The sequence below is a fragment of the Triticum dicoccoides genome, chromosome 7A, assembly GCF_002162155.2.
Source record: "Triticum dicoccoides isolate Atlit2015 ecotype Zavitan chromosome 7A, WEW_v2.0, whole genome shotgun sequence".
Taxonomy (NCBI): domain Eukaryota; kingdom Viridiplantae; phylum Streptophyta; class Magnoliopsida; order Poales; family Poaceae; genus Triticum; species Triticum dicoccoides.
The window spans coordinates 721,271,625-721,299,138 of record NC_041392.1 but is presented as its reverse complement, the minus strand read 5'-3'; the positions used below and the strand labels follow the sequence as shown (position 1 = coordinate 721,299,138).

At 44.4% G+C, this 27,514-nt stretch overlaps 2 protein-coding genes across 2 annotated transcripts in view; both read left to right on the top strand.

The window, feature by feature from the left end:
- Positions 1 to 3,463: 3,463 nt before the first annotated feature.
- Positions 3,464 to 7,946, top strand: LOC119327972 (putative disease resistance protein RGA4). Its single transcript, XM_037601023.1, has 3 exons — positions 3,464 to 7,217; positions 7,431 to 7,545; positions 7,656 to 7,946. The coding sequence occupies exons 1-2, from the start codon at positions 3,539 to 3,541 to the stop codon at positions 7,484 to 7,486; spliced, it is 3,735 nt and encodes a 1,244-aa protein (XP_037456920.1). The 5' UTR covers positions 3,464 to 3,538; the 3' UTR covers positions 7,487 to 7,545; positions 7,656 to 7,946.
- A 15,328-nt stretch (positions 7,947 to 23,274) lies between these two features.
- The window catches only part of LOC119334047 (zinc finger MYM-type protein 5-like), a 5,566-nt gene continuing 1,326 nt past the window's right edge, over positions 23,275 to 27,514 (top strand). The window contains exon 1 of the mRNA XM_037606719.1: positions 23,275 to 24,184. Within this exon, the coding sequence (XP_037462616.1) occupies positions 23,275 to 24,184 (910 nt within the window). The remainder of the gene's footprint in view (positions 24,185 to 27,514) is intronic.

Genomic DNA, 27,514 nt, shown 5'->3' with positions numbered 1-27,514 from the left:
ACCCGAGCGACGGGGCTGTGCACGGGAGAGACGATGTTGACCGTGTCCAACCCCACCCCCGACGGAGGTGGCGAAGCAGCCTGGCCCACCCCCAAGCGAGGTGGCAGTGGTGTAGCTGGAACCAAGGCCGGGGACCCCACAGCTGGCGATGGTGGAGTCCCAGGCGAGCGAGAGTACCACACCACCCCGGGAGAGCGCGGGGATGACGACGGGCACACATCCATCCCCACGCTGCCAGAATCCTCCTCGTGCTCCAAGACCGGCGAGGATGTCGGGGACGTGGGCCTCCCACTTGAGAGGGGCTGCGAGGCCATCCCGGCCGCAGACAGAGCGAGAGCGGTGGCCCTGGGGGACCCTGCCCCCGCCCCACCCACCCGAGCCGGACTGAGCCGAGGAGGAACCTGCTCCGGGGGGTGTCATCCTCCTCCTCCTCCGACCCCTCAGAGCCCTCCCCGCCTCCGTCGTATCGGTCGCCGGAGGGGGGCGGAGGCGGGGTAGGCTGGACCACGCCCGTCCGGCTCTCGAGCTCCTCCAGATCAACCTCGTACGTGAGACGCCGGCATCGGACATAGAACCTCGATCCGGGCCGGGCCATCCCCATCCAGAGACGCGAGATCCATAGAGAGAAGCTTGCCTACCGGCTCTGAGATGGCCTTGAGAATATGCTCACTCTTGCCCCCACCAGGGGAGAGCCTGCTTCCCTTTGGAAGCCCATACACCAACACCCAAACCGGGGTGAGCGGAGGAACTGAGTCCGGTTCGGCGACGGCCTCCTTGACGGAGATGAGGAACTTGTTGATTGGGCACTTGATGTTGTCGTGGGTGCAGACGCAAAGAAGCTCCGCCGAAGGGAACGGTACCGAGAAGACCAATGGTGCCGTCTCGGTGACTACCCAAGAGAAGTCGTTGTCACGATAGTCACCGATGTAGGCCGCCAGCTCGTCGCGGATAAGGTCCGTGGTAACCCCGACCGATGGCGGCAGGGACTGACCAGGAACCAGCGAGACCGTCGCCAAGTGCAGCCTGATGGGCTCCTCGTCCAGCTCCGCATCGACGTAGTAGAAACCACATCCCTCAGATCCATACCCCAAGTAAGCCAGGGTCGTGGGGCAACGGGAGGGCGCCGGGCACTCAGAACGGAAGTGCCCCGTGCATCCACAGTTGATACACATCGTCTCCTCACGAGATCTGAACCGTCCGCCCCGAGTCAGAGGCAACACTGGAGCCGCCTGCTCCGGTTCGGGAAGGATGGGACGAACATCCGAGACCGCCCCCTCGCCATGGGAAGGACCTGTCTGGGCACGCTTCTTCTTTTTGCTCATGCCATAAAGTAACAGGAGAAATGAAAGGGAGGATAATTACACGGCTGGAATCCTCCTCCGCCGTGCATCCTTGAAGCGATTCCGTTCTTTTCACCCGGGATTTTGAGTGAACGTCTAGCGGCGCAGGATTGAGCAGTCGCGCTGGGATCTTTCGGGGTTGGCGGCGGAGGTTTAAGGAGAGGATGCGGCGGAGAGGGGAGGGGGGGAGAACCTCCTCAAGGCCAGGCCACATCGGTGGCCGTCCCGGTGCCACCGTCCTCCTTCCTCTCTGCTTCTCGTCGCGGAGTGACCAAGAGCTCCCGGCGGGCCGGTACAGTACTCTGAAACCTCTTGGTCCCATACTGCTCATCTGCATCGCGTACTAGGAAAAACTGAAACAGAAGAATGTTCATTCCCCATATTAAAATCTCCTCTCTTTTTTTTTTAACTACTATGTAGTGCTGTGAGCATTACCATTATTTGTGCTGGAATCAATCAAGTGTGGTTGGTCATACATGGAGTCTCGTCTTATCGTCTGGCATTAGCATTTGCACTGGACAGGTAAAAATGCTTATCTTATAGGTAAGCCAACCGGCTGCTTTAGGCACAACTACGGACAAAATTGTCAGTTTCTTTCCCTTCCACAGTATTGTTTATCAAGTTGGTGAGCCGAAAGTATCACATTATTGCACGTTAGTAATGTACTGCCGTTGGCGTTGGTAATGAACATGAAAAAATGGTTATCTTACAGGTAGCCAACTGGCCTCATTAGCACAAGCGCAAACAGTACATTACTCACGTCGCCCCTTCCGTAATATTGTTAAGTAAGTTGGTAAAGCATCACACTGCTGCGCACTAATCTTTCTTAGATGGATAGTGATGCAAGATGGCAACATATATCAAGATAGTAACATTTCGGTATATATCCATTGGTATTTTTGTTGTAGCTTTTTCTTCTGAAACAAAAACCATGCCACTCATGTCAATGCAGCAGTAGTTGGAGCTTTGGTTGCTGCAGGAGGTGCGTTGGTCTCTAGCCGTGCTGATAGTGAAGGTTAGTCCAGAGCTATGGCTTCTTGGCTGTGCGGGTGGAGGAAGTAGGGCTGCGTGCCTTCGGCTGTGCCGGTTGTCGGTGTTCCACCACATTATGATCTCAATGGCAAGGTGTTGTGACGGCGGCGGAGTGCCTCTACATGGACAGTGGCCACAATCCGGTGGGCAGGGATGGAGGTGCGTGACATTACGGATGAAAATCCTGCCCATCTTTGGTCGCTGCTGGCGGCTATGGAGCCTGTGGGTGTCGTTCTCCTCTTTGGAGGTGTCGCGGAGGTGTGTCGGCATCGCCCCTCTCTCTCGCTTTGGGTTGATGTCTCCGGTCGAAAGCCTTGGTTCGTTTCCGGACTGGCGATGGCGGCGTATCGGTGTCGTTCTCCTCTTTTGGGAGCATCGTGTGAGGAGACACGTCTTGGAGGTTCTGTGTTACGGCTCTTTGGTGCTTTCTGCTGGTCCAAGTGGATCTTCATCGGTGCAATGTACGTTGCTACTGGAGAATCTAAGGCGATGGCTTTTTCTGAACTAACCAAGTCCCGCCACCCACTCGCCATCTCCTATTAGGCATTCATGGGTGGTTGGTGCGTTGGCAAGGGAGGTCTGGTTGCAGTTGTTGTTCTTTAAGGTGACCGGTGTTGGCCAAGACGTGGCTTTGTTGTTCTGCTTAGGGCAGGTTCCTTGCGTTGCGTTGTAATATGTGTGGTGGCTAATCTTTTGATTGGCCCAGATGCGTCCTACACTTGCTGTTTCAGTGAAAGGTAGTCTTTTGTAATTGTTTTCTGCCTTCTATAAAAGTATCGTACGCCATGGTGTACTCTCGAAAAAAAAAGGAGCCCACGGAAAATGTATTGTAATAAAAGAAACGCAATGCTCCAGTGGGTGGGGTCGTGGTGTATACCTCTTTCCAGGAACGTGCAGATCGAGAAAAGCCATAAAACATGCAGATAAAGCTGTGTGAAAGTGCACATGCAGATAAAGTCGTGTTATTTCTATTAAGTGGTACAACCATCAAGTGCGCATGCAGCGCTCTTTTTTTTATGTTGTGGCAGTGGATGCACATGTACCTCTATCGATAGTATCATTTGCTTCCACTTCGCTCACAATCAAGCAAGCGCGTCTTGCTTAGACCATTTTCTTCTCCACCTCACTTCTGCTTCCCTGTGTTCTTGCAAGTCCCTGGTGTTCCGATGGCGGAGGTGGTGGCCACCATGGTGGTCGGACCACTGCTCAAAATCGTGATGGGGAAGGCGTCCAGCTACCTCCTTGACAAGTACAAGGTGTTGAAGGGCATGGAGAAGCAACATGAGATCCTGATGCGCAAACTGCCTGCCATCCAGGACATCATCACCGATGCCGAGCAGGAAGCAGGACACAGAGAAGGGGCAGCTGCCTGGCTCCAGGCCATCAAGAAGGTGGCTTACCAGGCAAATGAAGTCTTCGACGAGTTCAAGTACGAGGCGCTTCGTCGTAAGGCCAAAAAGGAGGGGCACTACAACGACCTTGGCTTCAGTGTGGTAAAACTCTTTCCCACACACAACCGTTTCATATTCCGTAACAGGATGGGAAGAAAGCTCCACAAGATTGTGCAGGCTGTTGAGGTCCTTGTGGCTGAAATGAATGACTTTGGCTTTAAACATCAGCAACAACCGTTGGTATCCAAGCAGTGGCGGCAGACAGGTCATGATATCTTCGATCCAAAGGAAATGATCCGCAAATCAAGAGAAAAGGATAGTAAGGAAATTGTTGATACACTAGTTGGGCAAGCTAACAATGTAGATCTCACAGTTGTTCCCATTGTTGGAATAGGGGGTTTGGGTAAGACCACATTAGCACAACTCGTTTACAATGAATCTGCTATTCAGAAGCATTTCAATTTGCTGCTATGGGTGTGTGTCTCTGACATCTTTGATGTGGATTCATTGGCTAAAAGTATAGTCGAAGCAGCTCCCCCGAAGAAGGATGATGGTGAAGAAGCAGCTGGTACAAAAGCAGCAACTGCCTCCAAGAAGACACCACTAGATATCCTTCAGAATTTAGTGAGTGGACAAAGGTACCTTCTTGTATTGGATGATGTCTGGACACGAGAGGTTGATAAATGGGAAGAGCTCAAGGACCGCCTTAAACATGGTGGTAGTGGTAGTGTGGTCTTGACAACAACCCGTGATAAAGGAGTGGCTGACATATTCGGCACTGTTAAAGCTTATAATCTCGTACCTTTGGATGATAAATTCATAAAGGAAATTATCGAGACAAAAGCATTCGGTTATTTTCAGAGGAAAGAAGATATACCCAATGCGTTGATGAATATGGTTGATGAGATTGTGAAGAGATGTGTTGGCTCTCCTTTAGCTGCAACGGCACTGAGCTCAGTACTGCGCAACAAGACCAGTAAAGAAGAATGGGAGGTATTAAGTAAAACCAGTATTTGCACTGATGAGACTGGAATCTTACCAATACTCAAGCTCAGTTACAACGACTTGACACCACGTATGAAGCAATGCTTTGCGTTTTGTGCTATATTTCCTAAAGATTACAAGATTGATGTGGAAAAACTGATCCAACTATGGATTGCACATGGCTTTATCATCGAAGACAAACAAGTTCGTCTTGAAACCATTGGGAAACAAATTTTCAATGAGCTGGCCTCAAGGTCGTTCTTTCAAGATGTCAAACAAGTCCAAGCCACAAGCTATGAAATTAAAGAGGACGGTGCATGTTATTCTAGGATTACATGTAATATACATGATCTTATGCATGACATTGCACTTTCTGTGATGGGAAAGGAATGTGCCTTGTCAACGGAGGAACCATGCAAGATTGAATGTGTTGTTGCAGCTGAGGAACCAAGTAACAATGAGTGGCTTCCAAACACCGCTCGACATTTATTTTTATCATGCAAGCAACCAGAGAAAAAATTGAATAGTGCTCTGGAGAGAAGCTCTCCAGCCATCCAAACACTTCTGTGTGATAGTTCTATGGAAAATTCAGCATTGCAACATCTGTCAAAATACAACTCTTTGCAAGCATTACAACTTTGTTTACACAGAATATCATTTCCGTTGAAACCAAAGCATTTACATCATCTGAGATACCTAGATCTCTCAAGAAGTTGTATCAAGGCACTTCCCGATGATATAAGCATTATGTACAACCTGCAAACTCTGAACCTCTCTGGTTGCATATATCTTGGTGGACTTCCAAGACAACTGAAGTATATGACTACGCTCCGTCACCTTTACACTCATGGTTGCTCACAGCTGAAGAGCATGCCTAGAGAGCTCGGAAAGCTCACATGCCTACAGACACTTACATGCTTTGTAGCAGGCAGTGAGCCTGATTGTAGTAATGTTGGAGAGCTTGGGAAATTAAACCTTGGTGGTCAACTAGAGCTACAGAATCTAGAGAACGTCACAGCAAAAGATGCAGCAGTGGCAAACCTCGTGAACAAGGAACTAAGAGATCTGACATTAAGATGGTCTGCTGGAGAGACTGAAGATGATTCAAGAGTGCTCGAGAATCTCAAACCTCATGATGGGTTGCATGCTATAAGGATACACTTCTATGGATCCACCACGTTCCCAACATGGGTGGCTATGTTACAAAACATTGTTGAGATCCATCTTTTTTATTGTAGAAAACTACAATGGTTGTTCAGCCATGACTGTGATACAACCTTCGCATTTCCAAAACTAAAGCATCTTACATTGAAAGGTCTTGTCTGTTTGGAGAGATGGTGGGAAATAGGTAATGGTGGGATGCAAGAAGAGATCATGTTTCCTCTGCTTGAGAAGTTGCTTATTGTGGACTGTAAAAAGTTGACAGCACTGCCAGGACAACCGACCTTCCCTAACCTCCAGGAGGCCATTATTCTGGATTGTCCAAGGTTGACAACTGTAGCTAAATCACCAAAGCTCAGTTTATTACACATCATAGGACGTGAGGACCAGTTGTTGCTATGGGTAGCTAGACATATGACTTCATTGGCCGAGCTGACACTGTTTTGCCGTAAGGACAATACAGAAACAACCCTGGCGGCGGCTGAGGATGGTTTTAAGGAAGTGGTGGACGGTAAGGAAGAATGGAATGGTCATGATCTCCCTCTTGCAGTTTTGAAATTATGTCACTTTAAATCAGTTCTACCAGGGATGTTTGCATGTTTCGTACACCTTCAAGATTTATCAATTATGTCATGTGATGCGCTCGTTCACTGGCCAGAAAGAGAGTTCCAAGCATTGGTATCCTTGAAGTGGCTTGAGATCAAGTATTGCAGTAAGCTGACTGGATATGCACCTGCCGAGCCATCAACATCAGCAGAAACGAGTCAGCTCCTGCCATGTCTAGAGTATATGTATATATCTGATTGCAACAGCTTGGTTGAGGTCTTCAACATCTCTGCATCTCTCAGGTATATTGAAATTTGTTGTTGCAGTAAGCTTGAGTCCCCATTCGGCAGGAGGCTGCAGCAGGGTCAGTTAGCACCATGGATTCATCAAGGGTCATCTAGTGTACTGGAGGTGTCATCATCATCATCACCCAGAGCGGGGCCGAAGCATTTACAAGTAAATTTACGCAGGTGTGCTGGCTTAACAGGGCTCCTCCATCTTCCCCCGTCCCTCAAGCGAATAGCAATTTCTCATTGTGATGGGTTGACGTCTCTGGAAGCTCCCTCAGGAGTGCTCTCATGGCTGGAGAGCCTTCAGCTTTATGAATGCAATACCCTATCATCCCTACCGGATGCTCAAGCATACTCATCTCTCCGATGTCTTGACATTGACGACTGCCCTGGTCTGAAAACGCTCCCTGCAAGCCTGCAGCAACGACTGGGCAGCCTCGAGTGGGAAAGAATAGATGCCCATCATTATGGAAGTAAGCATGCAGCAATTACCTCCTCTATTACGAGTACTCCTTTCTAGTGAGTATTAAATGTGCTAGCTAGTTAGAAAATGATAACAACATCACTAGTAGTATAGTACGGCAGAAAACTGGAGCAAATTAAATGTTCCTTTAACCTAAGTTCGCCATTTCTTAATTTATTGATGTTCCTCTGAGTGCGAGTTTTTACATTATTAATCTTTGCAGATAAGCCTGTGCTGCTGAAACCCAAGACATGGAAATATGCCATCCGTAAAGACTAGAGAGCAATAAACAGAAACACGGGAAACATGCCATCCACAATATGGAAGTTGTCACGCAGGTTTGTGATCTGAAAACATGCCTGTACTGCTGGAACCCTGTAACCGTTCGTCTTTTTTTTCTCTCAAATAGACAAGCTGGCGGTATTTTAAATCTGATGCTTCTTTGCAGGATCCTCCCAGTCCACTTGGAGTAGAGCTATTCTGTTGAATGACGCACACAGGAACTGCTAGACAAGCAATCAGAAGGCGTTCCCAACACTATTGTCTTGTCATTTTATCCCCAGAAAGAGATCTTATTTGAACAATAAGTACTTGTATTTTCCACCTCTGCTTACCTACAGTCGTATCGTAGTTTCTTTTTCTTTTCTTTTTTTCCAAGTAGCACCGCGATGTGCTGCCGTCGGCACTGTCAGTTCCAAAAATCATGTCACAGTAAACCTCATTTTATCCATGGACTTGTATGACAGTACTACCATTTGCAGTCTATATTGTGTCTACCACGTATAACAGGGTTACTACTATTCTGGTTTGTGCATTGACCATCATACATGTTCGAAGCTGTTGATTCACCCCGCAAAAAAAAAGAAAGAAATACTGTTGTGAAGTGAGGTTAGGAACTTCGGTACACATTGCGCCCGTCGTTGACCACTTCAAATTTTCATGATATAATGGTCATCATGAATTTCGCGGTAGTAACGATCTTCAAGCAAATCAATAATTTTGAAGCCCTTGCATGCAAGATACCGTAGTATAGTAGTTCAATATATTACATTATGAGGTGAGTTCATCAGTCCGGCGAACAAAGCGCGAGCCTGTCCAGTCTCTTTTTCTTCAGTTTTCAGTAGTAGTACGTAGTAGGAGTATAGCACATCCACCTGAAGGAAGGGAAGTTCCTCCTAGCAACAGAAAAACAGGCATATCACACACACACAGCTAGCAGAGCCTCCTTTCTAGTAGCAGAGTAGTTCCTCAACATCGCCGGTCGTTGTCGAGGACGAATAAGATTATGATCTAGAACTTCATCCTGCAGAGTGAGCATGACCCCTGCTTGATCATCCAGTCGTGGATGCACGGCATGTGGAACACGTGCCAGCAATCGAACAAGCTCCTCACCTTCTCCCCGATCTGGAAATCCTGAAAACCACCATCAACATGACCAAAAGTTCAGGAACATTCAGCATCACCGAAAATTAACAGCCGTTTAGCTAAAGATCAGGGGAAACAACAGTGAGCTGCCGACTATAACAGTATCCTCACAATGTTAACATCAGACTGAGCAGAGAGGTTTAAGCTCTTAGATCTGTAAACATTTTGGAATTCAGTCTGACAAAAAAGAATGAGCTACAGATTATAAAAAACGAGTAGAAATTCAGAATGTTTACGGATAGACAACCGAAACAGCAAAAGAAGTTCGGATTATAGCAGACGAAGAAGAAAAAAGAAAAGGATGAGCAGAAATTGAGAATTCATGTCTATAGGGGACATTTGGTTTCAGAGATGATGTGTGGTTTAAATCACAGCTGGAGGCAGACTGAGCACCCCGATCAAGAGGTCGCCGACGATGCCCGGTTGTTGTACTCCTCAGTGATCCTGATATCGCATGCCGTTGGTGCCACCGATCTCGAAAAGGTCGGTCAGGGGGCTCCCTGAACTGAGATGGGTCGACTGCATTCATCTGTATGTCCACAGAAACATGCATGACAGCATGATACTGTCAAGCAAGTGCAACAAGATGCAGTAACTGGTTTCAGACAGTAGCTTTGGATCAAGCCATGTACTATATGTAAGATGCAGAATTGCAGATGATGAGCTGACCCGGCCCGCTGCACCGGTTGGTCGACCTTCTCGCGGACGAACCTGCCGGCGACAGCGAGGAGGCTGTACATCTTGCTACTCCAGTGAACTGAGGAAATAAATACAGCTACCGTAGACGAGGGTAATAAGAGCAGTGCTTTTTGCTGCTAAGCAAACAAAGGATGGTGGCGCAGTTGACTAGCTCTTCTTAATCCACTTCTGAACACACCCTCAGTGTAGTGATGAATCGCTCTGTGGCACCACATTTCCGTCTGATGAATCTTCAGGTGTGAATTGAGCAAGTCTGAACCTGGCCTCTTTTTGTTTGTGTATTCTTTTATGAGACCCGCTTTGGTAGGACCCCCCTCCCCTTCACAAAGGGTATAAAGGGCAATATAGACTTTTCATAAATTATACGGTAGTCTGATGTATACGTATTAATACACGTCTTTAACAGGTATCGAACCCACAGCCTAGCCATGCATGCAACCGATGCTAAGAGCATCTCCAGCCGCGCCCCCAGAACGGCCTCTCCAGATTATTTTTTTGCACCCGCGCCGAAAAAACGGTCCAGTCGCGCCCCCAGGACACCAAATTCCGACGGCTCGGTCTGTTTTTGCGCTCGGCGATCGCAGGCCGAACCCGGCGCACTGGGGGCGCTCGGGGGCTCTGGCGCAAGGGAAAAGCATTTCTGGGGCCACATTGGCAGGCGGAAAGTCAAGCCACTCGTCCAGATTCGCCTCCTACCCCCGCGCTCGGCCGCCACCCCTGCGCCACCCTGCCGATCCCGGCGCCGTCCACCGCCCACCGCAGCTAGGTAGACCATCTCCCGCTGGGAAAAAGAAGGGGTTTCGCCGAGGGAGCCTCTTCGCCGCCGTCTGGGCACCTTTTCCGGCATTCCGGCCGCGCTGGCCTGTACGCCGGCAGGCTTGCGCCCACCTCGCCCGCAATGTGTTCGGTGAATTGCCCGGCCCGGCGATGGACTCCGAAGATGAGGAGGCGCTCGCGTCGTTGCTGGAGGAGGAAGCCGAAGCCGGCGTCTAGGAGCAGGAGCATCTCATGGTGCTCGCCGGCCTACTCGCGAGCAGTGAAAAGCCGCGGCGAGGTGGCTTGGCGCTTGGACGGGTGAAAGCAAAGAACCGTCATCCTCTGGAAGGCTACTGCGTGCTCTACTCGGACTACTTCGGCGATGCTCCATTGCACGGTGAGAAAACATTTTGGCGCCGCTATCGGATGAGCCGAATGCTTTTCCTCCAGATTGTGAATTCCATGCGGGAGTTCGACAGCTACTTCAAGTGCAAGATGGATTGCACCGGCACACTTGGATTTACCTCGATCCAGAAGTACATGACAGCTATGAGGATGCTTGCATACGGAGCTCCCGGTGATTCACTCGATGACTATGGGCGCATGGCCGAGTCCACCACCATTGAGTGTTTCTACAAATTCTGCAGGGCAGTGGTGGCAGTGTTTGGACCGCAGTACTTGCGAACACCCAATGCGGAAGACACTGCTCGGATTCTAGCACAGAATGAAGCAAGAGGATTTCTTGGGATGCTTGGTAGCATCGACTGCATGCATTGGAAATGGAAGAACTGTCCATTTGCTTGGCAGGGTTTGTACAAAGGTGCCAAAGGCGGTTGCAGTGTGGTGCTTGAGGCAGTGGCCACACAGGACCTCTGGATTTGGCACTCTTTTTTTGGGATGCCAGGAACTCACAATGACATCAACGTCTTGCAGTGTTCCCCAGTCTTTGCCAAGCTTGTTGAAGGTCATTCTCCTTCGGTGAACTTCGAGGTCAATGGACAGCAGTACAACAAGGGGTACTATCTAGCTGATGGCATCTATCCGAGATGGTCGACATTTGTGAAGACCATCTCAAACCCTGTGCCAGGAGGCAAGAACGCCTGATTTGCGAAGATTCGGGAGGCTTGCAGGAAGGATGTCGAGCGGGCATTTGGTGTGCTCCAATCTTAATTTGCTGTTATCCGGTTCCCCGCTCAGACCTGGTCGAAAGATCAAATGTGGGAGATCATGACTTGCTGTGTCATCTTGCACAACATGATCATTGAGAGCGAGCAGGAAGAGCCAGTGTTTGACACTGAACCATATTACAAGCAGGGTCCTCTTGCCCAAGTTGATCACCAGATACCGGCAAACTGGACTGACTACCTCAAAATATGCGTCAGGAGATCCGAGACCCACAGGTGCATCAAGAACTGCAACACGATCTGGTGAAGCACCTACGGAGGCTCAAGTGCGAGGCCGGGACTGACGTGTGATAAAACTTGAGTTTTTATTTGTTAAACTATATAATTTGTATTGAACCATTTGTTGAACTATTTAATTTATGTGATGAAATACACCGAAACACGCCGAACCATGCCGAACTATGTGACAAACTAATTGATTTCTATTTGTATGTGAAAATTCACGCCGAAATACGCCGAATATGAGCCGATTCATGCAGATATCGGCCGTTTTTGGACATAATTGGGCCGAACACTGGGCGGAAAATCGGCGCCTGGGGGTGACCTAGGGGGTGATGGCTGGGTGCCGAACCGCCCCAGCGCCGAGTTTATCGCCGGCGCACCCCCAGGCCGCTCTTTTTCGGCGCCCTGGGGGGCCTAATGGCTGGAGATGCTCTAACCAGACGACCTAGTGACTGATGACAGCTGAAAGGCAGCGCTAACCTTAAAGTACTAATTAGAGCTGCAGATTCGGGTTTTTTTTTAAGTCGAATATTTTCTTAAATCAAATATTCTTTTCTTAAATGTGAACAATTTTTTAAAAAGTGAATTTAAAATACACACTGAACATTTTCTTAGTATATGGTGATTTTTTTCAAATACAAAACTGAACTTTCTTGAAAATATATGCTGATTTTTTTAAATGCGCGTTGAATAAAATTTGTACACCCGATGAACATTTTCCCAATGTACGATGAACTATTTTTAACATGAATATTTTTTTGGAAAATGAACAAATTGGAATTTGGAATCCTAAACTTCTTTTGAAACATGAATACATTTGAAAAACATGAACAATTTTCGAATATGTGAAGAAAATTAAATTTCAATCATTTTTTGAATATTTCAATTTACGGAAAACAAAAAAGGAAACAAAATAAGGTAAAAAGAAAATAACCGGGACCCAATTCTGGCTGGACCCATGGTTGGGTACAAAACCGATCCGCGTGAGCTACCCTGGCCTGTTCTCGATCTGTGCGGACCTGACCGCCCTTGTCTCTTCGATGCTACGGGGTGGTCAGTGGCACACTAGATTCCACCGCACCTTTGGGCAAGCAGAGAGTGATGACTGGACCAGACTTCGGGCTGCTCTCCCACAAGTGTTGTCGGAGTACCCGGACACTGTCATGGAGGCTCGCCCCGACGGCAGAGTTCTTAGTGAGCACGACATACGTTGTCGAGGCAGCGTGACCGTGACCGTCTCGGCCTCATGTTGGATGCGCATCTAGCTACGGCTCGTCGGCTTTCATCTTCGTAGTGCCACTTTGTGGCTGTCACTAGGTGGCTTTTTTCCTGATATCTTTTATGTTTTCTTGGGCATGCTTGTGTTGTGGCCCTAGCTGTTGTTTCACGTTTCAAAATTGGATGCTTGTATGGATCTATGCTTTATCTATAAAGCAGGGCAAAAGGCTATTTCGAGAACTACAAAAACACAACCTACTAGAACCATCCTTTACTGACCAGCTTACTGTAGCAAAATATACCTTTTCCACTATTTCTTTCTCTTTTTTGCTGATAGTTTTTTGTTTCTTTTCCATTTTCCATTTTCTTTTTTGTTTCTTTTTTCTTTTTCAAAAAAGCTCGTCTTTTACAAACTTGTCCAAAATTTTAAAAAGTTTGCTTTCCAAATTTTGTTCATAAATTAGAATATTCGCATTCTAAACACTTATACAAACATTGAATTGACCGCAATTGTAAAAAATGTACAAACATTGAAATACATATATTAATAAAATACAAGGCTTCATCTCATAGCATGTTTTTTCTCGACATCCTTGAAAAGACCCTAATTTTTTCACGTGGCTTGTATGACCAAGTTAAGGCATCATGCCAAGTTGTTTTGGTTTTCCACGAATTTTGTATTTTCTTGTGTTTTCCCGGTCAAAAATGGTCGATAAATGGCTGGACGTGTCGCAACTTGCATGGTGTAGGAAATCATTCAAACCTGGCGTGGATGACTACCATGGGCACGCCTACCTGCATGCTTACCAAAGTTGGGGCCGGTCCTAAGATTTCTAAAAAATATCATGTTCAACAGATTGTTCGGGTAGGCCAGGAAAAGTTTTGGTTTTAATTTTGCTAAATGAATTAAAAAAGAATAGTATAAACCAAATTTTTGATTTTTGCTGAATGCCCACCTTGATTTTTTAGTATTCCAAACAATTTTAAGAATACATTTTTTAATTTTGAACAAATTTTAAAAAGCATAATAACATTCAAAAAGAGAAAATTGAAATATGAAAAACAAAATATGTCAAGCTACTTCTTGGCACAGCAGGAGCTCCTAGGCAGCACTCGCATGCCACCTTTCATAGGTCGGCCCAACTACACGAGCGATCAACTGTCGCTCGTCAAGACCATACGCTCGATCGCTTTTTTCCGGTTCAACCAAAAAAAACCTTCATCATGATTGACTTGGACGACAAGTTGAGCGTGGACATCTTTGACTTTTGACCATTGAATTTAAAAAGGATCATCTTTTCGGAGAAGTTCATGTATTTGAAAAAATATTCGCGGATTTGCAAAATGTTCACAAAATGAGAAACACCATGAATTGAGAAAATTTTCATGAATTTTTGAGAAAAAAGTTTGCGTATTTGAAAAGGTTGATCGATTTTAAAAAGAGTTCATCAGTTTTGAAAAACAAAGTTCATCTACTTTGAAAAATGCATTCATTTTGAAAAAAGTTCATCAATCTTGATAAAAAGGTTCATCGATTTAAAAAGAAGTCATCCATTTTGAAAAGACGTTCACCAATTTTTTTTATGAATTTGGTAAAAAGTTCTTGGTTTTTGAAAAAGTTCACCATGTTTGAAAAAATGTTTGCAAATTTTAATAAAAGTTCATTCATTTCGGGGAAAATGAAATAAAAAAAAGTTTGCACATTGCAAGAGAAAAAGGAAAATGAAAAATGAACAAAAAAGAAAGAAAACCCAAAAAATAGAAAATGAAAATAAATCCGGAACAAAACCGCTTGAAAACATGCGAAAAAAGGCAAGAAAAAGGAAAGAAGGAAAGAAGAAACTAGGAAAAAGAAAAGAGGATAGAAGAAAAGAATAAGAAAGACGCTTGTATGCACGTTAATGGATGATGGCAAGTTGGTTATGGCGACACATTGTGAACAATAAGTTGATGGCTCGAATCTTTGCACTCTTAGAATTTTTTGCGATTTAAATTCAGAGGAAAAAGAGATGTTGCTGGCTCGAATCTTTGCACTCTCAGAATTTTTCGCGATTTAAATTCAGAGGAAAAAGAGATGCATGGGACGCCCAGTTCGCAAGTGTACGGCGTATACATATACAGCAAAATGATTCTGAAAAAAAGGTATACAACAAAATATGACAATCATGCCCTTTATTATAAAGAGGTATGGGTTAATCTGAGCCGTCTTTGTGTTTAGGGGGGTCTACCGAAGCAGAAGTGTTCTTTCATAACTCAACCACGGGCTAGTTGAAAACGATGACAGTGATCCTCACATTCCAAAGGCTAGCCAGAAAAAGAATGCCCTTCCTGTGTACTCCTTCCGTCCGAAAATACTTGTCATCAAAATGAATAGAAAGGGATGTATCTAGACATATTTTAGTTTGAGGTACATCTCTTTTTATCCATTTTGATAACAAGTATTTTCGGACAGAGGGAGTACTTGACAGATTTGCTGCCTGCGTCTCCTCCCTCGTCCTCTTCCACTCTTAAATCAAAGTCATTGTGTGTCCACGGGAGGCGACTATCCAACCATATCCACCAAACTCCGGATGGATTTCAAACGAATTTTGAAATAAACCGAACAAAGTTTATGCAAATCAGACTAAATTCATGACATTTTTTTCTACATTTTTTTAGACAAAAGCGGGCATGACATTCTTTTCCTAGCCTAAATCTACGCCGGCCGTGAGCTCGAGGAAGTGAAGCTGCAGGTCACCGGCCCATATGGGACACGAGACGTGTCCACATCCTACTCTTCCTCGGTGGAGTCCGCCATGTGGACGTCGACGGTTGAGGTGAGGTTCACGATCGACTGGACGGGCCAGCCTCATGGTCGTTGCGGCCTGGCGTGAACCATACAGGGGGCACGTCCGACGCTGAGCTGTCGACGTTGGCAGCAGGGCCAAATAGCAGGGGCTTCGCTGAGGGCACCCCCAGTTGGCCGGCACATGTAGGTGTCACTGTTCCTTCTGGTTTTTTGTTTCCTTCTTTTCTTTTGTTTTTTTGTTTTGTTTCTTTCGTCTGTTTTCAAATATTGTTATAAACCTTCATATCTTATGAGGAATTTCAAAAAATGTGCTAGTTTTTCGAAATTTGTTCATAATTTTCATTAAATATTCAAAGATAAAAAAATGTTCTGAATTAAAATTCCGAATTTGTTCACGGTTTCGAAAATTGTTCACATTTTACAAATTTTGTTCAGAACTTCAAAAATTGTTCATCTATTTCATTCACTTTTAGAAAATTTGTTGAAAATCCAAAAACTGTTTGTAATTCGAAATTTGCTCACAAATTTGAAAGAAATTCTTCATGTTTTCAAATATTATTATGATTTCTTAAATCAACTTTTTAAAAATCACCATTAAAAATTTGTTTGGGATTCCAAATTTGATCACAATTTAAACAATTTTTCACATTTTCCAACAAATTGTTCATGTTTTCATTTTTTTACATTTTCAAATTTTTCTAATTTTTTTAAAAATTATTTACAACTCAAAATTTATTCACAATTTCAGGAAGTGTCCACATTTTTAAAAAAATGTTCATATTTTCAAAACTTGTTCATGTTCTCCAAATTTTGATTACTTTTTAAAAAACACATTTTCAAAATATCATATTTTGTAAAATGTTGGAAATAACTGCCGATAAAAAAAACTTTAAAACTAGATTTTTTTTACAAAAGTCAGCAGGAACGAACAAAAAAAATCAATACCATAGAATAAACTTTCTTTTTTGAGAAAAGGTTGCTAGACCTTTATTAGTTAGCAAAAAGGTTCGTCGGAATTACAATTGACCATAGAACAAAGGAAAAACTTTGTTTTTGCCACTCTAGTTTTTGCCAACTTCATTTATGCCATCCTAGAATTCAACATCTCACTTCTGCCACTCTTAGATTTTGACAATATATCAAAAATGCCATTCCGTTACACATCCGTGAGTTGACTGTTTACTCTAGCCAGTTGACCAAGAAAAGACCTGTCAGTTTTTGCAAAAATGACATTAGTTGCCCTTACTGACTTGTGGGGCCGCTTTGCAAGTGACCCATACACAAAACTCTACACACACAAAACTGTACACACACACGAACCACACTCGTCCCGATTCCAATCCCCATCCAGAGAATGACCTAGCTGCATCCATCCATGCCGCCGCGTCCGCATGCCCCGGCGCGCCGCCGCCGCATCCACACCCCGCCGTCCGCCGCCGCATCCACTCCGCGATGCCCTGAGCTTGCCTCGCCGACACAACCCGCATCCATGGTCTCCCCTCTGAGGGGACCTGCTCTGGAATCGCCGACGCTTAACGCATCTGTGGCCTCCCCTCCGCGGCTCCCTTCATCGGCCTCCCTCCCCGACGCGGTCCACCACCGGCCATGGCGGCAGGGGCCTCCCTCCCCGACGCGGTCCACATCGGTGACCTCCCTCCCTCCCTCCCTTCAGCGGCTCACACGGGATGGAGGGAGTGGCGTCGCCGGCCATGGTGGCAGGGGCCTCCCTCCCCGACGCGGTCCACATCGGCGACCTCCCTCCCCCCCCCCCTTCAGCGGCTCACACGGGATGGAGGGAGTCGTGCCGCCGGCCATGGCGGCAGGGGTGGCCCAGAGGACCTCAAACCTGCTGGTTCCTCTCCCTGATGGGCAAGTGTTCAATTCCTCAAATACCTGATGTGTAGCATTTGATATGTTAGAAGTAATTTTGTTGTTGTGCTCCTGTTACTCATTGGAGTTTGATCTATTGTACACATGCCCTAGTGTGTCTATTGTACACATGCCCTGGTTCATTAGTGCATAGTTAGACCAATTAGGGATTCGTGAGTGAAGCAACTAGTTTAATAATTCCTATGAGATGCAAGAAGATAGTTCATTTGTTTTTTTATGGAAGTTGCTAGTAGGGGATATTGCAAGCAGAGTTCCTCTAAAATATATTGCAAGATGCTAGTCTGGTCATGGCATTGGTACATATATGTCATACATACATGCTGATTGCTTAGTGTAACACTAGATAATGGAACAATGCGGAAAAAAGATTATTTTGATCAGTTTTTTCCATGTCATATATGTTGATGGCTTAGCTAGCTAGCCTAAGTCCACACTTTTTTTATGTCCAATTTGTGTCAATGTAGGTCAGAGCTGCCACCTTATAAGCTGATTGTGACATACGGGGCACGTTCTTACAAGAATTACAAGGGCGACCAGTGCATGGTGTCTTCTTGGAGCTGGGACATATGTGTAGAGAGGCAGACCAATTATGATCAACTTATGGGGCTGATGCAGAGTAAATATCCATGGGGACATGATGAGGGTGTTGTGTTTTCAAAGTGGAATAGTAGCAACCAATATTTTGTGCTAGTTCGCAATGATGAGAATGAGGAAGACAAGATTATTAAGATACTTGTTCAGTTCTGCAAGAATGGTGAGGAGGAGAAGTTTGCTCAGAGTTTGCTTCAACCAATCCGACCTTCTCCAGGAAAGGAAGTGCCCAAGCTCATAGTGGAAGATTTAACTCAGAAATCTGAATATGAGTATGAGATACCCGAGGAGAACTTGACAAGGCAAGAAAAATCTAAAGAGGGCTATGAAGGAGAGGATCACGTTGGAATAGATGAGGAGGACCAGTACCTTGATGACGATGAGCAGGAAAATGGAGGTGAGCAAGCCAAAGATGTTGTCCATAAGGCAACCGAAGATGTTTCCCAAGATGTCGAGGAGGATAGTGATGAGCATGAAGAGGATAGTGATGATCATGACGAGGATAGTGAAGGAGGGGCTGTTAGTGATGAGGATAGTGATGGGGGCATAGTGTACGATATTCCAGAAATTATTTATGACAAGGATGATCCACCTATGACAAAAGGGGCATTATTTCCCTCTATTGAAGAGTTCAGAGTTGCACTTGCTACACATGATATTGTCAACGAGTTCAGTTACAAAATTGATAAAAGTGATCAAAAGAGGGTGAGAGTTTCTTGTTCTTATGAACCACCGGAAGGGAGAAACCCATGCAAGTGGAGGGTGAATGGTTCTACCTTATATGATGACAAAACAGTAATGGTGAAGAATGAACCCAAGATGCACACATGCCCCAGCACGCAAAGAGATGGCAAAGTAAAGGTTGCTAAGAGGAAGTGGATTGCTGCTAGAGTGACTGATTGGTTGAAGGGTGATCCAAGTATGACTAGCATTGCTTTGAAGAAACGGAAGCTTGAGAAATACCATGTCGATATCGATTATCAGAGAGTGCTTGCAGGTAGGCGCATAGCCTTGGACCAGATATTTGGCAAGTGGGAGGACAGTTTTGAGTGCTTGCACAACTGGCAGGCTGAGGTGCTTAGGAAGTCCCCAACAAGTATTGTAGTGATAAATCACAAAGAGATCGAAGGGCAGCAACGCTTCACAAGGGCATTTGTATGTTTTAGAGATTGCATTGATGGATTTCTGTTAGGATGTAGACCTTACTTGAGTGTTGATGCCACTGCCTTAAATGGGAAATGGAAAGGACAGCTTGCGGTTGCTTGTGGTGTTGATGGACACAATTGGTTGTATCCAGTGGCTTATGCTGTATTTGATTCAGAGACTAAAGAGAACTGGGATTGGTTCATGGAGAATCTCAAATCAGCTATTGGCACACCAGAAGGCTTAGTCATATGCACAGATGCATGCAAAGGGTTAGAAACAGCAGTGCATACTGTATTCCCAACTGCTGAACATAGGAAATGCTTTAGACACATGATAATGAACTTCAGAAAGTCTATGGCAAGGTTTTCGAAGAAAATCTATGGCCAGCGGCATACACATATTCTCCTGCCAAGCACAATCACCATATGGACAAAATTATGGAAGCCAATCCGGAAGCTATCGCATACCTTGATGAGTGGCATTCTAATTTGTGGAGCAGAAGTAAGTTCTCTACAACATGCAAATGTGACTATGTCATGAACAACATAGCTGAGTCATTCAATTCGATGATTAAGAAATTGAAGGGGTTTCCTGTTCTTGAATTATTGGACTCTTTGAAAGAATGGCTAATGGTCAGATTTGAAATAAGAGCTAAAATAGCGAGAAGATTTGTACGTGGACTTCTAAAAATTCTGCCAAGGATCACCAACATGATGAACAATAGATCAAGGGGGATAGTGTTAGTTGGGATCTCTAGAAGTGATGACTTGAAAGCGGAGGTCACTACAAAGATCCATGGCTATAATTGGAAGCACTGTGTAGATTTGGAGAAGTGGGAATGTACTTGTAGACGTTGGCAAGTAACTGGACAACCTTGCCTACATGCCATTGCATTCATCACAAGTATTAGAGGAGGTCGAGAGATAGATGACTATGTGCATGAGTACTACTCTGTGAAATCATTCAGCAATGCATATGCGAAAAATGTGCCCACCATGACCGATAAGAAGCAATGGCTAATGGTCGATGTTGGGTTCAAATTGCACCCTCCCGTGTTGAAAAAGGCTACTGGTAGACCTAGGACACAAAGGATAAAGTCAGCCTTTGAGAGCATATCGAAGAGAAGACACAAGTGCGAAGAATGCAAAGAATTTGGGCATATGATGAACACATGTCCAATACTTCATCCTGAACGCAAGCGAAACAGGTAATTGCTAGCAAAGAATTATATATATGTATGTGAACCTATTGTTCAGATTTTTGGTGGTCCATATGCTTGTGAACCTTGCTGAGTTAAATCTGCTGATCTAGAATAGTACATATACATGTGAACCTGCTATAGAAATCCATAATATAGTCTAAATGCAATGAAATGTATAGTCTTAACTTAATTCTCTATCTGAAAACTGCTAGGAAACGAAAAAATGTTGAGCCTCAAGACATAGAAGACATAGAATCCAATGCCATAGATGCTGAAACTCTCGGCACCAGTAGGTAAACATTCTTGTTTTGCTTCAAATAGTCCATAGTGGTCTAATTTTTCCTATTGCAAATCTGCATTTCAACACTCTTGTTTTCATTCATTCTCAGTTCTAAAAAGCCCAGAAAAGGAGGTGGTAAAAGGGCAAAGCCTAGCCCAGTTTTTGAAGCGTCTAAGAAGACTTCTGCTACACATGATAGTCCAGCAAAGAACACAAGAAGCAAACAGTGTCCTCCGTCGAAGAGCACAAGAAGCAGAAAGAAGTTGTGAACCTTCCTGTGCAACTACATGTTATTGTGGAGTACTATGCATATGGAACCTTGTTGTGTAGTTGTGTAGCTGATGCAATTGTAGGTTATTTTGTGGAGCACCATGCATATCTGAGCCTTGTTGTGTAGATGCAACTACATGTTATTTTGTGGAGCACCATGCCTTGCTGTGTACTATGTTCAGCTTGTCATATGGTTAGACCTTGCTGTACGTTGCTCAACTTGTGTGGAGCTTGCCTTTTGGGTGGTCAATATGCATGCGAACCTTGCTGTTTAAATTAGATGATGGATTTGTACTCCTATGAAGTGATTTGTTGGTATTTATAATGGCCTAACCTCTTTACTATGCTACTGGTCATGATGTTATTATTGCGCTTACTTCTGATCAAGTAGTGTATTTATGTGTAATTATGTGCATTGTTATATTTTTAAATAGGTCATGCCAAAATTTGTAACACATCAGCTTAGTGTATTTAGATGCTCTCATGGCAAAAGTAATATTTGGCAAAAATAGGAGTGGCAAAAGCAAAACAAAAAACCGAGGGCAATATGGTTTTTTTCCTGCTCTGTTTGGTCAAAATGTCCACTGACCTAACAGAATGGCATTTGTGATACATTGTCAAAATCTAAGAGTGGCAGAAGTGAGATGCTGAATTCTAGAGTGACATAAGTGAAGTTGGCAAAAACTAGAGTGGCAAAAACAAAGTTTTCCCAACAACAAACGCTTCATGTTGTCAAACCAACAGCATATTGGGCCGGCACATTTGCTCTCATTGTGAGCGTAGCCTTACCTAGTTGATGCCAACGGGCGTCAAATAAGAGATCTCAGCCAGCAACATATTCCCGTCCATGATCTTGTGCGTCCATCTCTACCTTTACCTTCGTGAACAAGGAGCCAGTCTTTGCCCCACGGAACGCGCAGCCCCCATCGCTCGCGGCGGATGTCGCAGGCGCTGTGCATGGACTGGAACAACGCCCGCTGCTCATTCAGGAAAGCCGATTTTTTTGCGACCATGTCCGCAATGGCATCCTCATTCACCCGTCGCCGGGGATTTGTCCCTCCATGAGCTGGTGCTGCTCAAGAGCCGCATGTTGTACCGATTCTCCTCTTGAAACATCCAGAACACAGCGGCCGACACTGCATGCTGCTCCAGCTGCTCCTCCTCCGCCATGACGACCTTGTAGTGCGAATGCACCATGGTGAAGCCGACAACCGATGCGGGCTCGTCATCCTTGGAGGTATCCAGCCTCTATGCATCGCGCACGCCGGGTCTGCCAGTCGTTTGCAAGGGCCTTCACCTCATGCTTCCAAGCTGAGAGAGCCTCTTCCACGGCGTGTTGGCAATCACCGTCATTGTGCTAGTGGGTTTCGTGGAAGGAGGAGAAAGGAAAGCGGAGGTGCACCGACGATCGTTGATGGCGGAAGAGGGACAAGCGAAGGTGGTGCAATTCGCGTTGTAAACGACCGTGTTTATATAATGGGTGCTGGTCAGGCCAAGCGATGGTTTGAATGCGAACGTGGGTGGTGGGTTTCTCAGTCGTACCGCCTATTCATGTGTAACGCCCCAAACACACCCGCCGGTGGTCGTTACTCCTGGCGGGATCTAGACTGACCCCACAGATCAATACTGGTCTTTTCCGCACAATTTGTCCTCACTCGTGCGCACCCGGGAATTACTTCCCGGTCGGTCACCCATCTTGAAATTACTCCAAGATGAGCACGCTTAACTTTGGAGTTCTTTCCGAATGGGCTCCCGGAAAAAAAGGAATTCCTTATTGATATGAGTAATCTATCATCCCTAATAAGCCAGGCTATCACATCATGTGGGCAAACGGATGATGAATGGGCAGCCGGCAGGGCCGGCTTTGGACCAGTGCGAGAGGTGCGACAGCCCGGGGCCCAGACTAAAAGGGGGCCCGTAGTATATATGCAGTATATATATTATATATTACGGATTAGTGGAAAAAAAGAATGACTAATGTCCAGCCCAGGTAGCTCTAAGCCCACCCAGCAAGCAGCACACAACCACCACTATGGCCTGCCCAACCAAGACCAGGCAACGCACGTTGCCCTGTCGTTCGCCTGGAATCCAGGGAGATGCACCGACACAGGAGCACGGAGACGCATCGACACAGTAGCACGCCGGCTGACGCTGACACCAGCGCACCGCACCGAACCTAGAGCTGAGTTTGGGGATCAAATCGGCAAGAATTCGGGGAAGAGATCAACTGATCAAGATCATCATTCAGAAGGTAATAATTCTCAGATCAATCTATTCATAAATCCTAATCTATAGGAGAATATTTTCTGGTGGTCTCAATTCTGAAACTTCTCATCTAAAAACATAACATCTTCAATCTCTGATACTGCGTTCGTGTTTCTCACTTGCAGCATAATCATGTTACCTAAAAAACATCTATCTGGCTGTGAGAAAAGAAACAACAAGAAAAGAGTAGACAAGTTGATTAAATCTCAGGAAGGCGCTATGAATATGTTTGTCTTGAGGACTGGTGCTGCTACAAATTCAGAGCAATTATATATCACAAATGGTGAAGAAAAAACTGATGATACTAAGAATGCCGTTGAGGAAAATCATGTCGAGAAAAATAATGCTGCAGAAAATGATGTCGATCAGCACACGGCAAATTTTAGTGACCATGAGAATCTTGGAAATGCAGATGAGCAGGGTTCTTCTTTTGATATATATGATCCTAGAACTTGGAATATTCTTGACAATAAATCAAGAGATATTCTCATTGAAAAAGGACCTATAAGGGAATACAATCTTGTGTTTCCCGAAGATGAAATTAGTGGCAGACATTTTTCATATGATTACTACACAAGAAAGTTAAGGAATTGCGAGTTGAGTGATCGGAGGTGGTTAGTGTACTCTAAACACGTGAATAAAGTCTACTGCTTTTGTTGCAAATTGTTTAAATCTGGAAAAAGCAAAAGTCTGCTAGCATCCGAGGGATTGAAGGATTGGAGACATCTTAGTGAGAAGCTCAAATTGCATGAGAATAGTGTTGAGCATATCACTAACATGAATACTTGGAATGAGGTAAGGCTGAGGCTAAGTAAGAAGGAAACAATTGATAAAGACATGCAACAAGAGATTGCAAGGGAGAAGGAGCGAGGGAGACTTGTTTTAATTAGAATTGTTGCTGCTGTGAAATTTCTTGCTAAACATAGTCTGGCTTTTCGAGGATCGAATGAGAAATTATATCAAGATAACAACGGAATTTTTTTGGGAGTAATTGAAATGATGGCAGAATTTGATCCTGTAATGCAAGAGCATCTTCGACGCATTAAGAATAGTGAAATCCATCATCATTATCTTGGCCATAATATTCAGAATGAGTTAATTTCCCTTCTTGGTCGCACTGTTAAATATTCTCTGTTGAGGATAATTAAGGATGCATGGTATTTCTCTGTCATCTTGCACTGTACACCTGACGTGAGCCATCAAGAACAAATGACTCTAATTGTGAGGTGCGTAAACATGTCAAGTACTACTACAAAAATAGAGGAGTTTTTTCTGGAGTTCTTGAAGGTGGATGATACATCCGGACTTGGACTTTATAATGTGTTAATAGATTCACTTAAATCTGTTGGTTTGGATGTTAAAGATGTTCATGGACAAGGGTATGACAATGGTTCGAACATGAAGGGAAAACACCAAGGGGTACAGAGCAGACTACTTGAAACTAATCCAAGAGCATTATTCATGCCATGCGCTTGTCATAGCCTGAACCTTACTCTTAGTGATATGGCAAAATCTTGCGGTAAAGCTGTTACCTTCTTTGGTGTTGTGCAAAGAATTTATATATTGTTTTCAAGCTCTACTAAAAGATGGCAGCTATTTCTTGATCATGTTCCAAAAATGACAGTTAAGTCTTTGTGTAACACTCGATGGGAGAGTCGAATAAAGAGTGTTCAGGCTATCAGATATCAAGCATCCGAGTTAAGAAAAGCATTACTGGAATTGAAGAGAACTTCTACCGATGACGCCAAGACTAAGAGAGACGCAAAATCTTTGGCTAGCGCACTTGAGAAATTTGAATTTTTACTTGGCATGGTCATTGGGCATGACATTTTGTTCACTGTAAACATGGTGAGTAAGAAGTTGCAGTCTAAGTTTGTGTGCATTGATGTTACTCTTAAACAGATTGAAGGTGCCATCTCCTATTTTAAGAAGTACAGAAATGACGGCTTTGCAACTAGTATGGATATTGCGAGATCTATTGCAATTGACATGGGTGTACAACCTTTGTTTCCTGTCAAGAGACGTATTACTAGAAAAAGACAGTTTGATCAAATTAGTGGCAATGATGAAAATAACCAGAATGAAGAAATGCAAGCAAGTGAGGTGGAATCATTTAGAGTTAAATACTTTTTGGTGATGATTGATGTTGCAATTGCTTCCCTAACTACTAGATTTGAGGAACTGAAGACATTTGGGAGCATATTTGGTTTCTTGTTCAACTCGAAAGAGTGGAAGTCCTTGGGTGATAATGATCTAAGAAGATGTTGCACTAATTTTGTCAACAAATTCACTCACGGTAAGTCAGCAGATGTCGATCTAGATGATTTCGTTTCTGAACTAAAAGTACTGCATATGACATTGCCAAACACATTCATGTTAGCGGATCAGATATTTGAGTTTGTTAGAGATGGGATTGTTATCTAAATGTCTCAATTGCTTATCGTATCCTTTTGACCGTACCTGTGACTATTGCATCAGCTGAAAGGAGTTTCTCAAAATTGAAACTATTGAAAAATTATTTGAGGTCAACGATGTCTCAAGAAAGATTGAATGGATTGGCCATGTGCTGCATTGAGAAGAATATGCTGGATAGTATTGATCTTGACACTCTCATTGATGATTTTGCGTCAAAAAATGCACGAAACTCTCATTTCACATGATCACTGGAGGTTAGCATGCTATTTCTATATGTTTTTTCTGTGTTGTAACTTCCATGATACTTGGTTTGGAACAAAGACAGGGAAAATAACATATGCTTGATTCTAGTAAAAATATATTAGTTTTATGATTTTATAGCAATTTTATATTTTCATGTATCAAATTGGATTTTTCTTTCTATTGGGCCCACTGATCGGGTTCGCACCGGGGCCTTCGAAATCATAGAGCCGACCCTGGCAGCCGGATTCAATGTCATAGGAAGACGTCCTGTCCTGGACCATGCACGGACTTCCTCTTCTCCGATGACCTAGCCCGACTAGGACACCGTTGAAATCATTGCGCTGGATCACCAATGCCACCGTCGAGCATTGTCTACCAACAACCGCTTCCCGCCCACGCATGACCATCGTCGTCCCGCAGCAGCCCATGAGTTCCTCCATACTGGAATTCCGATGAGCAGCAACCTCCATGTCGATGCCAGGTGAGCTTTGCCCGGCGGCACTGAGAGGAAATGAAGGAGTGGCTAGGTTAGATCGTCCACGGATTGCCTCTTCTCGAAGCGGCACAACTCTGGTATTCATTGCTCATAACCACTTCATTTCTTCAGTACTAGACTGGCACTAGCTTCAATTTTGCGTCATCCAGAATTTGGATGTGTATGTGTTTGATAAATGAAAAAGTGCTTGGCTCCAATTTCTCAAGATATGAAGTATTTTATTTTATTTTCTTCATATCTTTTCGTGGTTCATTTGACTATTAAAAAAAGGTTCAAAACTGAACCCCAGCTGGATATATTTTCAGGATGCATTGTCGATGCCAGTTTTATAGGTTGGTTTTCAGTTTTTCATTCATGTGTGGCTTTATGTTGCGCAAGACAAAAATATGCTACTCCCTCCATTTTTAAATATAAGCCCTTTTTGAGATTTCAATATGGACTACATACGGATGTATATATGTGTATTTAGAGTGTAGATTCACTCATTTTACTCTGTATGTAGTCTGTATTGGAATCTCAAAGGCTTATATTTCGGAATGGAGGGAGTATCGACATAAGTTCACTACTATTTCACCAACATCAGCCAATCAATTTTCATAGTTTCTACCTATTGTGTGGGCCATACTGTTTGGTCGTCAATCCATTTTTTTTGTGAAGAGTTTTTTCTCTCAACTTTGACATCCCAATATCCTACTTTTCGTTCATTCTAAGTGTGTTATTTTAACTTCCTCCTGAAATTTGTTCTTCGGGGCCTCAATTTCTCGGTTGTATTCGTTTTGCTATCCTTGTGAATATTGTGCTTCAAGAGAATTTTTTTGTTCAGACATGCCTGTATAAATTCTAGCTAATTTCGTGGCCTACACTTTTCTAAGTACTGAACAATATCTGGCTAGGAAAAAACATCTTCTACATGGAAATTGTTTTCTTAATTTTTGCCAAGCATGTGGATATTTTTATATGTCAATCATCTTTTTCAACAAAAGGTTGTTCCACTTGGACCATCCAAGTTGTTACCAGTTCCATGAATGTTAGCACATGGTTTTCTTTTGTTGCCATCATGAATATAGTTATCGGCTTATCGCTCTTGGGGATCTTTTTTGATCGAGCATCATTTTCATAGATTCCATAGGCAAGTAACAACATCTCCGACCAGATCCTCCGCTTCCACCCTATATGTCTCTTAGTGCTGGAGGCGTATGATTAGTGGGACTAACATTT

Excerpts from the sequence above, each read along its gene's own strand:
- LOC119327972 (XM_037601023.1), top strand. The coding sequence starts at position 3,539 with ATGGCGGAGGTGGTGGCCACCATGGTGGTCGGACCACTGCTCAAAATC. Across the intron at positions 7,218-7,430 it reads AGATGCCCATCATTATGGAA|ATAAGCCTGTGCTGCTGAAA; the intron begins GTAAGCATGCAG and ends TAATCTTTGCAG.